A 15998-nucleotide genomic window follows, 5' to 3' on the forward strand; every position below is an offset into this window, starting at 1 on the left:
AAAGTGGGGGATAACCGCTAGGTGGCAGTACTGCAGAAAAGGATCTGGGGGTTATCATGGGTCTCACACTGAATATGAATCAACAGTGTGATGCTGTTGTGAAAAAGGGAAATGCCATTCTGAATTGTGTTAGCTTGGAGCTCTGTGTCCAGTTGCAGGCACCACGCTTTAAGAAAGATGTGAACAAACTGGGGCCAGTCCAGAGGACAGCGACAAAAATGATCAGCAGTTTAGAAAACCTGACCTGTGAAGAAAGGTTGAAGGAATTGGGCATGTTTCATCTTGAGAAGACGGAGGGGGCACCTGTAACAGTCTTCAAATACGTTAAGGGCTGTTATACAGAGGATGGTGACAAATTGTTCTCCATGTCCCCTGGAGGTAGGACAAGAAGTAATGAGCTTAATCTGCAGCAAGGGAGATTTAAGTTAAATATTAGGAAAAAGTCTAAGGGTGGCTAAGCACTGGGACAGGTGACCTAGGGAAGTGGTGGACTCCCCATCATGGAGGTTTTAAAAAACAGGCTGGACAAACACTCAACAGGGACAGTCTAGGAATGCTTGGCCCTACCTCAGTGCAGGGGGTGGAGTAGATGACCTCTTGAGATCCCTTCCAGCCCTGCACTTCTGTGATTCCTCTTCCCAGGTTCTGGGATCGAGGAGACCGAATCTCTGTTAAGGACATTTCCCTCTTTTGGGAGCACAAACCACCCACAGAATCTACTTCCTGTGGCCCCAGAACTAGAATGTTGGGGGAATCTAGCTCCGGGCTTTGGCCAGGTTGGTGGGGCCCATGGTGAACACAAAGGAATGCCAGGTTCACATGAGGGCTCAGTGGAGAACACAGCAGATCCCGCCCACGCTCCTCCACCCCCACCCCATACAGACTTTTTCAGATATAGTGGGGGCACTTGGCCCTCCAGCCCAAGAACCTTTGTAGAGAACGTACTCTGAGGAGCCGAAGGCACGGGGGTGTCCCATGCTTGGGATTAAACAGAGCCTTGGTCCCTGAGCCCCACCCCAGCTACAGGACTAGTCCCCTTCCTGCCCCCACGCCTCCAGACCTTCAAGATGATTTGCAGCACCAGAAGGTTGGGCTCCTGATCCTCGCACACCAAGGCCTTCAGCATCTCATCCATGGTTTTCAAAGTCTGCATGCAGAGCAGAGGAGAAACCAGAGCAAGTGGAGTTACCCAGCCAGGTGATGAACCAATGCCCTGGCGTGTGACACCCCCCCAGGTCATAGCAGCCCCTGGTATTACAGCTCACCCACTCACTTGTACCCGCAGGGGACCTACTACAAACTCCTCTTGGCAACAGGGCCCCCCCGTCTTTGCTCTCCCCAAAAAGCCCACTGCACACAGTCTATCCCACTGGGAGAGTCAGACAGGACTCCACATTTGGAGGGCAGATTTCCAGCCAAGCTTCGGCTCCCCTGGCCTATGTGCACCTGAAGCAGCCGATCTCAGGCCTGTGCCCCCAGCCACGCATGGGGGATGAATGTGCTTGTGAAGGGAGTGTCTGTTCCCCACTAATTGTCAGTGCATGTGAAGGATAAATGCCTACTACTGCTACCCTAGGCGGGAGTTACTCCTTTATCTGGGCCTGTGCTTTGGGGCCTGTGCTTTGGTGCTGCAGGTCCTGAGCTGAAGTCCTGTCGGGGAGCTGTGATCATTACACTCTTATGCCAGTGCCAGGTAACCCAGGGGACAGTACACGAGCGAGTGGCAGGATTCCCGCTCAGTTTGGGACGGCTCAACATGGCCGGTTTGAGGCTTACTTTGGTGTAGAGAGCAGCCTCCACCTCCTCCATGGTGTGTGCTGGAGGCAGGGAGAAGATGCTGGAGAAGCAGGTGGTGAGCAGGCTGGGTTGTGTCAGGACCAGCAGCGGTAGCTTCATTTTGCTAAGAGAAGAGACACATGAGGATTTGGGGTCTGAGGCGGGACTGATGTGCTAATATTGCCCTCAGGCTCCCAGGACATGGAAACACCTGCAGGGGCTCCAGCTGGCGGGTGGCAGATGAGAACAGGCCAGGGGGTGGTGGAAGGAGTTGGTGCTCCCTTCTCCCATACCAGCAGGCAGGGACTTAGTGTAGCCTGCAGCTGTCTGCTGTGACCCCACCAGCACTCACCGGCTGGGGCAGAGATCGCTGCGCTTCACCAAGAAACAACATCCTGCAAATGGCATGGACGGGAGACTAGAGCCTGCTGGCACCAAAGCGCCTCTGAACCCAGCGGCCACAGTGCAGAGGAGCCTGCCAGTCCTGTCCCGCTGGGGGCAAGAGACCCTCCCACCACAGCCGTCTGCACTGCGGCTGCACAGTCCAGGCCAGCACAGAGATGCTGCATCAGCCCGCAGCCGGGCAGAACCGAAGCAGGAACTAAGCCCTGCCCCTGCCCATTGCTCTCAGCCTGCTGGACAGGGCACACAGCTGTGTGCAGGGGGGCAGGAAGGTGGGGACAGCCCAGACAGCATTAACCTCTTCACCCCCACTGCCAGAGCATGGCCCCAGCACATGCAATGAGGTGCCAGGTGACTACTTGAGCTGCCCCTGCAGCCGCGCCCCTCGTGGCAGGCGGCAGCCAGTGAGGAACAGCTACGCCCACTGCTGATGCAAATCCCTCCCCCTCTCACCCCCGCAGAGACGCGATCATGGCCAATGCCGTCGCCTGCCCCGTTGTCAGGAAGCCAGTGCGCAGTGGGGAGAGCTGCTCCAGCTCCTGCCCCGCCTCCTCTTCCCATTCCTGGGGAACCTATCGAGCCAACAGCGAGAGCCCAGCTCCAGCCCGCAGCATCCATCACCTTCCAGACGCCTGATGGACAGGGGAAGCTCAGAGCAGGGCGCTAGTGGCACTGAGAGAGAGCCCCCCATGGCACAGGCAGTGGCAAGTTCCAGGGCTCAGCCTGCCCAGCCTCTCAGCCACTGGGAGTCGCGGAGCTGCCAGTGTGACGCAGCTGGCACAGCTGGCACCGACTCCAGTCGCTCCGCTCCAGCAGCACCTAACTGCCCCTCTCCCCCCAGAGGGGACCGGTCCTGCCTTCCACGCTCCCTCCACCATATCTTCATAAGGCCACGTGGAGAGGTCACCAGGCACCGAAGGATCCTCCACCACCTACCCACTGGTGCCAGTCCACATGCACCAGCACCATCATCTGGTGCCACATTTCCTGGGGGAATCAGAAGATGGGGGAGGAGCAGAGGGGGGAATGCCCTGGAAAACTGGCCATGCCAAGAGGCTGGCGTGTCTGGCTGCACGTAGCACTGGCTGGGGCTGGGCCGGGCAGGCTGGGTACCTCAGCTTCATGATGGCGAGCATAGCTTGCTGACGCATCACGCCGGTCAGGGAGTCGACGGACTCGTGATCAATCAGCTCCTGAGGAGACAATGTGGGGAAATGCCAGCTGGGCTCCAAGCTCCTGCAAGGCTCCGACAGGGGATCAAAGCGCAGGGCCTGCAACACGTGGGCTCGGCAGCCAGGTCGTCCTACTGCAGGCTTGATGGTGTGCAGGGCTCCAGCCGGGGAGCGCAGTGCAGGGCCTGTGCTCAGTGTCCCAGTGTCACGCGCCAGTGCTCTGCAAAGGCTCCATCAGCATTATCACCCAAGGACTCCACCTGAGATCAGGCCCCCTTGTGCCCGGTGCTGCACACACACAGTGAGAGCCAGTCCCTGCCCCAGTTCGCTCACGAGCTAACTAGACGAGACAAGGCATGGGAGGGAAATTGAGGCACAGAGGGGGAAGTGACTTGCCCAAGGTCTTACTGCAGAACTGGGAGTAGAACCCCGGTGTGCTGAGCCCAGCCCACTGGACCACCCACCAGCCCACGCTGTCCCACGTTCAGGGAAGGGAGGTTAGCTCTGGAAAGCTTTCTGCAGCGCTGGAGAGCAAAGACTTTCCAAATCTACGGAGCAGATTTGTTGCTAGTTCCCTAGTGGGCACTGACTGCGGAGTGTTGGGGCTCTGGGCAGGGAGACTGGCGTACACAGAGCGACCCGGTGACTTGGGAAGCTGGGTGCAAGGGAACAATCTACGTTTCAATACAGTTATATGTTTAGGAACAAAGACGGCAGGTCACACCCACAGCATGGGGGGTCCTAACCTGGGAAGCGGTGACTCTGGAAAAGACTTGGCAGTCATGGTAATCAGCTGCCCATGAGCGCCCAGTGCGAAGTTGGGGCCAAAAGGGCTAATGCCATCCCAGGATGTACAAACAGGGCAATCTCCAGTTGTTAGAGAGGTTATTTTCCCTCTGTATTTGGCACTGGTGCGACCGCTGCTGGGATCCTGTGTCCAGGTCCGGTGCCCACAATTCAAGGAGAATGTTGATAAATTGGAGGGGGGTCAGAGAACAGCCCCAAGAGTGACTGAAGGACTGGGAAACATGCCTGATAGTGAGAGACTCAAGGAGCTCAATCAGTTCAGCTTAACGAAGAGAAAGTTACAGGGTGACTTGATGACAGTCTGTAAGTACCTACAGGGGAAGCAAATACTGGATAATGGGCTCTTCAGTCTGACTCGATCCAATGATTGGCAGCTGAAGTTCGACAAATCTGCAAAGATCTCCAGGACAATCACTAAACCCGCCAAGTAACACAGCCCCAGTGTGTGTTTTACTCACCTTTATCTTCTCCACTAGCAGGGCTTTGTCCATAAAAGCAGGCAGGTTGCTGAGGGTGCTGATGGAATCCAAGAACTTGAGTTTCTTGGCCTCGTCCTACGCCCCGCAGAGATTAGACACAAACAGGAAGGTTAGCGTGGAAAGGAGCTGCCAGTGGGAGAGATGTCAGAAAGCTTCCCCCCAGTGCTGCTCAGGCTTTGATATCCCAAATGGCAGAAGGCCATTCATCCGGCAACAGGAGTGACTATCTGGGGAGGGCAGGGCAGCTCTGTATGAAACCGGACCAGAGAGGGAGCAGATCTCACAGGGTAGGTGTCCAGAGAGCAACTGCAACATGGCAGCTAAGCAGCCAGACAGTGTTAGCAGAGGCTTGACAGAGTGGGAGGAACATCTGGGTGGGACACCCTGACACCCCAATATTCACCACTGTCATGTCATTAGGATATGTTTTGTACAAAGTACATATTGTAAGGTATTGTAAAAGTCTTTATCTGCTAGACATTAATGTCTCATTGGATTGTATGTGCTATCGCTGTATGTGCAGTTATGAAGTTCAGCTATGTATGTGTTCCTGAAACACGTTGTGAGGTTCAAAACAGCCTATCAGATACAACAGTAAAAATGCCAAACAATGGCTTCTTGAAGAAATGCACACAAACAGCATAGAAACCTCTTCGAGATAACGCTACACAGTGGGAACTGTTGGACCCAGGTCGCAGCAAAAGAGTTTTCCAGCAGGTGGGAAGAGGAGATAAAAGGGGAACAATGACATCGGGGGGACCTCACGCTCCCTGCAGTAAGACACCTGGAAACACCTGAGGGACAAAGATTGAACTATGAGAAGTGATGGTCCCAGGCTGGAGAGAGATTCCTAACCTGTGTAAGAAAACGTGGGAAATCCAAGCTGCACAGCAAAGAATCTTAAGAATCTGCCAGCCTGAGAATTTGCTAGTGTAGATCCTATCTATCTAGTGTGGAAAGCTTAGTTTGCATGTTGTGTTTATTTACTAAGGTAATCTGCTTTGTTCTGTTTGCTCTCTTAGAACCACTTAAAATCTACCTCTTGTAGTTAAGAATCTTATTTCTTGTTTGTACCATAACCCAGTTCGTACAATTAGTAACTGGGGGGAGGGGCAAAGAGTTGTGCATGCCTCTCTCCACATCAAGGGAGGAGGCAAATTTCATAAAACCTTTGGGTCTGTACTCCAAAGGAGGTGGGCACCAGAGTACTGGGACAAGCCCCTTCAGCTGAGTCTTCCCAGAGCTGATCTCAGGGTCTGTGTCTTTCTGCAGCTGGGTGTGGCCCTGCCTGAGTGTATGGCTGAAAGTGGCTTGTGAGCCGAGCCCAGGGCCGCCCAGAGGATTCGGGGGGCTGGGGCAAAGCAATTTCAGGAGCCCCTTCCATAAAAAATAGTTGCAATACTATAGTGTCATGTATTTGGAAATGTAAAAATAACCAGTGAAATACATTCAAAAATTAATTTTTAATAATTTGAAAATACACCTCTACCTTGATATAACGCTGTCCTGTGGAGCCAAAAAGTCTTACCGCATTATAGGTGAAACCGTATTATATCGAACTTGCATTGATCCACTGGAGTGCGCAGCCCCACCCCCTGCAGAGCACTGCTTTACCGCGTTACATCCAAATTCGTGTTATATTGGGTAGTGTTATATCGGGGTAGAGGTATACACGAAATACATGATTTTAACACATTCAATGCTTTAATGTGTGTGTCATAACTATAAAGGGAAGGAACTGCCCTCCTGTGTACAATACTATAAAATCCCTCCTTGGCAGAGACACTAAAATCCTTTTACCTGTAAAGGGTTAAGAAGCTCAGGTAACCTGGCTGACACCTGACCCAAAGGACCAATAAGGAGACAAGATACTTTCAAATCTTGGCGGCGGGGAGGAGGCTTTTGTTTGTGCCCTTTGTTTTGGTGGTGTTCGCTCTTTGGACTAAGAGGGACCGGACATCAATCCATGTTCTCCAAATCTTTCTGAACAAGTCTCTCATATTTCAAACTTGTAAGTAACAGCCAGGCAAGGCGTGTTAGGTTTAACTTTGTTTTCTCAACTTGTAAATGTTCCTTTTTGCTAAGAGGATTTACCTCTGTTTGCTGTAACTTTGAACCTAAGGCTAGAGGGGGTTCCTCTGGGCTCTATGAATCTGATTACCCTGTAAAGTTATTTTCCATCCTGATTTTACAGAGATGAGTTTTACCTTTCTTTCTTTAATTAAAAGCCTTCTTTTTAAGAACCTGATTGATTTTTCCTTGTTTTAAGATCCAAGGGGATTGGATCTGGACTCACCAGGAATTGGTTGGGGAAAGGAGGAGGGGGATAAATCTTCTCCCTTGTGTTAAGATCCAAGTTAAGTGTTCACCAGGGACTTGGTGAAGAAGTTTCTCAAGACTATCTAGGGAAGGGAGTTAGTATTTAGGAGTGGTGGCAGCAAAACCAGATCTAAGCTGGTAGTTAAGCTTAGAGGTGTTCATGCAGGTCCCCACATCTGTACCCTAAAGTTCAGAGTGGGGAAGGAACCTTGACAGTATGTATACATTTGCAATTACATAATGGGCTGTCGCTGGGTGATGGTGATGGTTGGTGCCAATGGGCCGGCGCTGCCTGGGGGTGGCGCTGCTGTTGCCCAGGGCTGGGTGGGGAGCTGGGCTCAGGGCTGGGGGGGCCTGTCAGGAGGGTGTCCAGCTCAGAGGGGCTTACCATGCTGCTTACTCCCACCTCCCCACTCTCCCAGAGCCTCAGAGCGCGCCGCGTCCAGGAGCTTTCCTGGCCCCTGGACAGCACTGCAGCAGCCTGGCTCCATCGGGACCTGAGCTCACAGCCCCGCCCCCTTACCATGTGGTTCTGAGCAGGAGGTGCTCAGGCCATGCCTCCTTACCACGCAGCTCTGAGTGGGAGGAGCTCAGGCCATGCCCCCTTACCATGTGGCTCTGAGCAGGAGGTGCTCAGGCCATGCCCCCTTACCATGCAGCTCAAGCAGGAGGTGCTCAGGCCCCACCTCCTTACCACGCAGCTCTGAGCAGGAGGTGCTCAGGCCATGCCCCCTTACCACGTGGCTCCAAGTGGGAGGAGCTCAGGCCCCGCCCAAGCCACGCTGCTTTAGCTCTGTCCAGGGCCACTCCTGGAGGCGGTGCGCTGAGGCGCCGGGGGATGGGGCAGGCGGAGGGAGCCTCCGGCATTCTCGTGGGGGCCTCTGCGTGGCCCGGGGCCTGGTGCAAATTGCCCCACTTTTCCCCCCCTTCTGGGTGGCCCTGCCCAAGCCCAGCAAGACAAGGTAAAGGGGGCCCAGGCTGGCAGAACAGGCGGGCTCAGTGGTATCCCGATACATCAGGTGGCACCTCAAAGGGGCTGGAAATTGAAAGTAGACAAATTCAAACTGGAAATGTACGTTTTTAACTGAGAAAGTAATAGACCATTGGAACAACTGAGTAAGTGGCATGGTGGGTGACCTTTTGTAACTCAAGGCAGGACATTTTTAAGATGCTTTAGTTTAAACAGGAATTATTCGGGGGCTGGTCTCTGGCCTGTGTTCTACAGGAGGTCACAGTGGTCCCATCTGGCCTTAGAATCCATGCGTCTCCCGGAGAAGGGCGGATGGTGCATGTGGACAGGGCACTAGCTGACAGGTCAGAGGAGGGCTCTTAGTACCTGTTCATTGCTCGTTAGAAAGGCGTTGATGTAGTCCAGGGCCTCTTTCTCCTCCCAGTCTAGCCTCCTCAAGCAGGCGTTACAATAGACTGGTGAATCTGATCAAAGACAGAGCGGTGGTAATACCTGGGTCTGCCAAGCTGCAGGCTGGGTGACAGAGATCTTAGAGAAAACCCTTACCCCTCACTCCCGCCCCAGCAGGGGAGCAGCCCCGATGCACAGCAGGGTCTGGCACAGCGATTCCTGGATTCCCCACCTCTTTGCTGCCCAGCCCAGCAAAGATCCAGTCAGAGCCCTGGTTCCCAACAGCCACCCCACTTCCCCGCCCAGCATGCAGGCTCAGTCTGGGGATTTGGGGAGCGTCACATCTGGAAGGAGGGATGATGTCAGGCCATGAGTGGTGTCCCAACTCTCCAGGCCATTGCTGGAGGGGGCAGAGGGACTGGCAGTGAATTGGTCTGGTCCTCGTGTAGGAGAGGAACAGTTGCCCAGTCTGTGTGAGAGATGGGGACCCAGAGCCTGCCCGTTCTGCTTGTTCTGACTGCCTCTCCTGCCACCAACAGCCAGCCAGAGCCATCGGGTGTAACCTGGGCAGGCACTGGGCTCCCATCGTCAACACTCCCCCCCAAATGCCCTGTGCTGGGACATACAACAAAGGAGCCAGCAGATGGGGCTGCAACACCAGGGGGCATCTTATGCTCTGGCCGGTGCCCTGCAATCCTAGGCTTTAACAACCCACCCTGCACCAAGTAGCCCCTTCAACGGGTGGAAAATATCTTCCAACCCTGCAGCGTGACAGATCAGGGTGGGCGATTCAGTCAGTCTCCACCCCATGCTTCAGCTGCCGTTTCTAATGCCCCAATCAGCTCTAGAGGCTGCAGCTGCTGCCAGCAGGAGGGGCCATTCCCCCCTGCCGGGGTTTTCCTGTCTCTCCATCTCATGGCAGCCCAGAGCAGTACAAGGTCTATGGACCTTCTCCCCCCAGTGACACCCTAGTCCTGCCACCCAACCCCCAGAGGGGCCAAGCCCCACCGCAATGCAGGGCCATGGCCCCGGCCATTTCTGCAGCCCCCTCCGCCCACCCAGGAGGCGCCCACTCACCGGCACGGAAGGGCTGAGGCACACACAGCTCCTGCTTCCGCTGTGGGCTCTTTTGCCAACTCTTCCGTTGGGGAGGTTTCATCTCCTCCCAGGCACGGATGGGCTTTGAGGGGGCCTTGGGGACTTCCTCAGCCATCCTGCAAGAAGCCAGGACAAGGCATTGCTTGTGAGTGACGAGAGGCGACTGTCCCGTTCAGCATCAGGGCCAGCCCAATTATTTCTGTTCCACCAGCGCCTACAGATGCCAGCTGAGATCAGGGCCCTGTTGCACCAGGTGCTGCAGACAATCCTTGGGCCACAGGGCTCAGACTCTAACTAGCCAAGGCAGCCAGCAGGGAAACAAGTGAAGGGATGTGCTCAAAGTCACCCAGCCAGTCAGCAGGACAGGCAGGATTAGAACCCAGGTCTCCTTATGCCCAGCCAGCACCCCATCCCGCAGGCCAAACGGCCTCCCTGGGTCACTCCCACCTCTCCTTCTGCTGGTTCACAAGCTGCACAGCAGACAGGCTGGATCCAGCCACTCAGGATTCTTCCTGCCCAGGGAAATTACCCTAATCCCTTCCCCCAGGAATATTGGGGCCATGGCAGTTCCCAGGTGGGCGAGGCCAGGGGGGTGGGGCAGCTGGGGCGGGCTCGTGAGCAGCAGGAGTTGCTCACACCCCCCCGCCCCGTGAAAGGGCAGGAGCAGAAGGTGGGAGAGCAGCAGAGAGGCTGGTACCTTCTCTTCCAACGTGCCCAACCTCAATTGCATTTATCCTGACCACCCCCTGCAGGGCAGGGCCTGGCTGCTACCCCCCACTGAACAGACAGGGAACTGTGGCACAGAGGGAATAAGGGACTTGCCCAAGGCTACAGACTATCTCTGGCAGAGCTGGGAAATGGCCATGGGTCTCCTGGGTCCCAGGCTGGCACCTTCTCTTCCAACCTCTTGCCCCCTTTGTCCCTGGTTCAGTGTGAGCTGAGAGAGCTCTCTGGGGCACAGGAGCTGGCTTGTGCCCAGATGGAACAACGTTGCTTATTGCACAGATCTCACTTTTCCCAAACATTGAAAATGCTGCTAAAACCATCCCAGGGCCCGCCAGGATCCCTGCAGCTGGTCATTGCAAAGTTGTGAACTGTTCCCTGGCCTCCCAGAGTGGGGCAGTGGGAGAGGGTGGGGCTGGCCCAAGGCCCTGCTGGATGGCGGCTCATGTGTCTGGGGTCCCAGTGCTACAAAGCTGTGTGCCAGGGGCCACGCTTTCTGGGGGTTTCACGGCTCATCTCTCCAAGGCCTGGGTGGCAGCAGCCGCTGGAAAGCATCCCAGGCCTGATTCCCCCCATGATGGGTCTCCTGAATGGCCCCTGCTCTGGGGGGCTCCATTACTCACTCAATGTCTCCTGCTGACTCTCCAGCAGCTGCACGGCAGGTGTCCTAATGCAGCCCTAGCCCTGTCCAGAGCTCAGGGGCACTGTCCTGGCATCGGACTGTCTTGGTAAATAGAACAATGGCTCCTGGCAACCTGAGAATGCCTGTTCCCCTGGCATCCTCAGTGCCATTCCCTATGGAAGTGATGGGGTCAGCAAAGGTGATGGAGGTGGTCAGGCCTAGCTCGCTAATGACATTCCAGGTGCAGGGGGCGAGGTGCAGAGCCAGGGAGGAGATTGGGGAGGCAGGAGTGGGACATTGTGATGTGGCGCGGGCGGGAACTAGCTCCCCACAGCTGAATGCTCCGCAACACTGGCGGATTCAGATCCAAACCTAGATCAGGCTCCAAATTCACAGCTGGCCCTCCCCGATCCGAGCGGCTGAGACTCCAGCGCTCTGTGGAAGAGACCAACAAACACCAGATCCTGGGGTGGGCTTCCCCAGAGACAATCTCGTGCTTGGAAGGAGATGCCCAGAGCCGGCAGCTCCACCACTCACGCTCGCAGCTGCCTGGGAATGAGCCAGGATCAGAGCATCGGATAGCGCGCAAAGCCCAGATCAGCACCCCAGGCCTGCGAGGACCCGCACCGTCTGGGGGTGGTTGATTTCACCAGAGAGGGAGCTTCCCACAGACTCTCCAGCTCCCTCACCTCTCATGCTTCTTCCCATTTGCCTTTCTTCACTGCCACATGGACCAAGTTGGCCACCAGCTGCCTCCCTGTCTGGACACTTACCTGGCCCCATCATGGCAGTGGCTGAGCAGAGGTGGCCAATAGAAGATTCTCCTACCTGGAGTCAGGGGTGGGCAAAAGCCGGTGTGTATATGGTCCACCCACTTTCTGCTGCCGGTGGCAGAGCTGAAACGGCTGGCTCAGCGTTCCTCAGCAGCACGTGCCGGCTCTCGCTCTGCCAGAGCCAAGCCTGGCAGTGAGGGGATGAGGCTGTGCCAGCCAGCAGGGGGCATGTCACAATGGGCAGGCGAGTCACAAGCCAGCCAGTGTGTGACTCCCCAGCCATGGGATGCCCCAGCCCAGACTGGTTCTGGCCTCGCAGGGTTTAAGAGCCTGTCCTTCCCCACCAGGGTCATGGGAGGGACCTTCCACTCCCCACAGTCACAGACATTCGGCTGGAAGGGACTGCTGGACTTGTCTAGTCCCAGCTCCTGCAGACCCCAGGCCAGAGCCCCTCCCTGCGTCCATGCAGCTGAAGCCAGGAGGTTGCCGGATGGATCCCTGAGTGGAAGAATCACTTCCATCCCGGCTCCTCCTCCTCGTGACAGTACAGAACGGGGGTTCCCGAACTCTCTCCTCCTCCAGCTCCCAGCCCATGCTTTAAGAGCAGCCCCCCCCCCCGCCCAACTGAGTCTCAGGCCTTGCTAGCCACTCAGTGCCACAGCAGCCCCAGGAGATGATTGTTGCGGGGGTCTCAGCCCAGGGAAGGCAGTGACTCCTAGAAGCAGGGAAAGCAGCAGCACCAAACCTCAGCGAAGTCTGGCAATGCCAGTGGCTGGCTGGGGTCTGACAGCCCAGGCACCCAGAGCAGATTGTCAAAGGCCAAAACCCTCTCACCACCGGCTCTGTAGCTCCCCCTTGCTTTTGGTCTGTCTTAGGCACCATCCTGGCCCTCATCCCCATGGCATCAGAGCACTGCCCAACCTCGATTGCATTTAATCTAACCACCCCCTGCAGGGCAGGGCCTGGCTGCTACCCCCCACTGAACAGACAGGGAAGTGTGGCACAGAGGGAATAAGGGACTTGCCCGAGGCCACGCAGAGTATCTGTGTCAGAGCTGGGAAATGACCATGGGTCTCCTGGGTCTCAGACTGTTGCCTTTGTCAGGCAGGAGCAAGTTCCTGGCCCTGGAGTGATGTTGAGCAGACTGAGCTGCTGCTGTGAGACTGATATAGCTGCTCTGGGAGTCACAAGGCCAGTTCCTGGCTTGTGGATTGGCTGGAGCCCAGCACAGGAGGGACTCAGCCCCTTACAAATGGCTCCCAGGGCGCTTGGCTCCCGGCCCCGCTGGGTACTGACATGCCAGGTGCAGAGGGTGAGGTGCAGCGCCAGGGAGGAGATTGGGGAGGCAGGCGCACTGAGGTGGGGCTGAGCGGGCAGGTGCTGAGGAGCTGCGGCTGGCTGGCCAGCAGAGAGGAGGAGCAGCAGCTCGGCTCTGGAGGGCCCAGCTGCAGTTCCACACTGGGCGCTGCCAGAGCCTGGCAGGTGGCTGGCTGAAGTGGCACGCTGTGCTATGGTGTGGGCAGGAGCTAGCTCCCCACATCTGAACGCTCCGCAGCACCGGCGGATTCAGATCCAAACCCGGATCTGGCTCCAAATTCACAGCTGGCCCCTCCCCCCAATCTGGAGTGGCTGAGACTCCAGCGCTCTGTGGAAGAGGCCAACAAATGGCAGCTCCTGGGGTGGGCTTACCCCCCGCCACAAGGCAATCTCGTGCTGGGAAGGGAGATGCCCAGAGCTGGCAGCTCCACCACTCACATTCCCAGCTTCCTGGGAATGAGCCAGGATTAGAGCCCTGGGTAGCGCGCAAAGCCCGGATCAGCACCCTCAGGCCTGCGAAGGACCCACACTGTCTGGGGGTGGTTGATTTCACAAGAGAGGGGGCTTCCCACAGACTCTCCAACTCTCTCACTGTGACAAAGTGGGACTGTTCTTAATGTTTCCTCTGAATACTGTAGGGGTGCCTCAGTTTCCCCTCTGCATTTCTTAAGTCTCTAGGTGGTGGGATAAAGGCCAGTGTGCATAAATGGCTGACACTGTTTCCGGGCAGCTAATGGCCGGGGCCCTTCCCCCCTGCAAGGGGATGCTAAAGGTGTTGGAGAACAAAGAGATCAGGTGACCTCCTGGCCCGGGAAAGAGACAAAGGCCAGAGAGCAGGGGCTGGAGAGTTTCCGTTTGGAGCTGGCTGGGGATGAGGAGTGAAGTGCAGATGTGGGTGTCTGGCTCACTGCCCCCCAAAATGGACCCGGCTAAGGGGTCCTGTTCTCTGGACCTACAAGCTCTGTTTTAGACCGTGTTCCTGTCATCTAATAAACCTCTATTTTACTGGCTGGCTAAGAGTCCCATCTGACTGCGAAGTGGGGGTGCAGGACCCTCTGGCTTCTCTAGGACCCTGCCTGGGCAGACTTGCTGTGGGAAGCACAAGGAGGGGCAGAGGATGCTGAATGCTCCAAGGTCAGACCCAGGAAGCTGGAAGCCCTGTGAGCTTCTGGCCCAGAAGAGCCTGCTCACAGAGAGGAGACTTCACCAGACTCCTGACTGGCTTCATAGGGAGCAGCCCCAGAGTATTGCCCAGGGACTCCATGACACACACCTCTTATGCTTCTTCCCATTTGCCTTTCATCACCCCCACATGGCCCATGTTGGCCACCAGCTACCCCCGTCTGGACACTTACCTGGCCCCATCATAGCAGCGGCTAAGCATGCGGGTGTTGTTGAATTTAGTGTCTCAACCCCCCCCATGGAGCAGGGACTTGCTCTCCCTAGTTTGCTCAGGCCCAGAGTGTCAGGGACTCACCTGATCTCACTCAGAAGACTTACAGCAGAGCTGGGAACTGAACACATCTCTCCTGAGTCCCAGCCCAATGCCTCATCTACCAGCCTGTGCCGCCTTCCATGCCTTGCCACCAGCCCCGCTAAACCCTCCTCCTTGTCTCCGTCCCCTCTGGGCTTGACTGGTGCGACCCCTTCTGTTTAGCCGCCCCAGACTCCCTCCTGTGCGCATGCCGCTGCCCACTTCCTCACTGGCACCGGGCTAGACAGCCAGCACCAGGGCACTTGGCAGCCAGGAGCTCGCAGAAGGCTCGGTGTGGCTGGCGATGCAATGGAAAAGCAGAGGTGGGCAATAGAAGATTCTCCTACCTGGAGTCAGGAGTGGGCAAAAGCCGGTGTGTATATGGTCCACTCACTTTCTGCTGCCAGTGGCAGAGCTGAAACGGCTGGCTCAGCGTTCCTCAGCAGCACGTGCAAGCACTCGCTCTGTCAGAGCCAAGCCTGGCAGTGAGGGGATGAGGCTGTGCCAGCCAGCAGGGGGCATGTCACAATGGGCAGGTGAGTCACAAGCCAGCCAGTGTGTGACTCCCCAGCCATGGGATGCCCCAGCCCAGACTGGTTCTGGCCTCGCAGGGTTTAAGAGCCTGTCCTTCCCCACCGGGGTCATGGGAGGGACCTGTGACGGGTTGGATCACAGAAACCCCCCGGGAGATGCCACCTGATGTGCCAAGACTACCTCTGCTCCTGTTTTCCCTGCCAGCTCAGGACTCCAGACACTCCCGTCTGCTCCAACAAAGACCCAGGGTCTGAATTACTTGCCCCAAAGCTGCAGGTTTACCTGAAAACAGCTCACAGAAGTATGCTTGTCTTTAGCACTCAGATGCCCAACTCCCAATGGGGTCTAAACCCAAATAAATCCGTTTTACCTTGTATAAAGCTTATGCAGGGTAAACGCATAAATTGTTCACCCTCTATAACACTGATAGAGAGAGATGCGCAGTTCTTTGCTCCCCCAGGTATTAATACATACTCTGAGTTAATTAATAAGTAAAAAGTGATTTTATTAAATACAGAAAGTAGGATTTAAGTGGTTCCAAGTAGTAACAGACAGAACAAAGTAAGTCACCAAGCAAAATAAAATAAAATGCACAAATCTATGTCTAATCAAACACTGAATACAGATAAGATCCTCACCAGTTCCGGAAGGCTCCCTTTTACAGACTAATCTCCTTTTAGCCTGGGTCCAGCAATCACTCACACCCCTTTGTTCCAGTTTCCTCCAAGTATCCTGGGGGTGGGGAGGCTCTCTCTTTAAGCAGCTGAAGACACAATGGAGGGTTCTCCCACGGGTTTAAATAGACTTTCTCTTGTGGGTGGAGATCCCCCTCCTCACTCCTATGGAAAGTCCAGCTCCAAGATGGAGTCCTGGAGTCACCTGGGCAAGTCACATGTCCATGCATGACTCACAGTCTTTACAGGTAGAAGCCATTGTCCACATGATATCTTGTATGTCTCCAGGAAGACTTCTTATGGGGACTGGAGCATTCCAAGAGGCATTGTTCCCCAAGTGCTTCCTGATCGGGTACTTAACCTTGCAAATTCCTTCCTAAAGAAGCTGACCAAATGCCAAACAAAGCTTACTTAGAAATCAAGCAAGTATACAGCCAATATTCTTAACCTCAAGTACAAAATGATAGA

At 55.6% G+C, this 15998-nt stretch overlaps 2 protein-coding genes across 7 annotated transcripts in view; both read right to left on the minus strand.

Moving 5' to 3' along the window:
* The window catches only part of LOC120403678 (maestro heat-like repeat family member 5), a 141589-nt gene that overhangs the window by 7414 nt on the left and 118177 nt on the right, over positions 1 to 15998 (minus strand). The gene's annotated exons all lie outside the window — the stretch shown is intronic.
* LOC120403681 lies at positions 652 to 14887 on the minus strand. Its single transcript, XM_039535154.1, has 7 exons — positions 14670 to 14887; positions 9393 to 9529; positions 8292 to 8389; positions 4616 to 4711; positions 3292 to 3371; positions 1777 to 1900; positions 652 to 1147 (listed from the first exon to the last, which is right to left on the minus strand). The coding sequence occupies exons 2-7, from the start codon at positions 9526 to 9528 to the stop codon at positions 986 to 988; spliced, it is 696 nt and encodes a 231-aa protein (XP_039391088.1). The 5' UTR covers position 9529; positions 14670 to 14887; the 3' UTR covers positions 652 to 985.

This window comes from Mauremys reevesii, linkage group 4, assembly GCF_016161935.1.
Source record: "Mauremys reevesii isolate NIE-2019 linkage group 4, ASM1616193v1, whole genome shotgun sequence".
Lineage (NCBI taxonomy): Eukaryota > Metazoa > Chordata > Testudines > Geoemydidae > Mauremys > Mauremys reevesii.

Bases quoted from the DNA above. Each gene is read 5' to 3' on its own strand.
- LOC120403681 (XM_039535154.1), bottom strand. From the start codon at position 9,528: ATGGCTGAGGAAGTCCCCAAGGCCCCCTCAAAGCCCATCCGTGCCTGG. The intron at 4,712-8,291 runs GTACTAAGAGCC...TGCGGGGCGTAG, and splicing joins TTCTAACGAGCAATGAACAG to GACGAGGCCAAGAAACTCAA. The intron at 3,372-4,615 runs GTGAGTAAAACA...TTGTCTCCTCAG, and splicing joins TGCTAGTGGAGAAGATAAAG to GAGCTGATTGATCACGAGTC.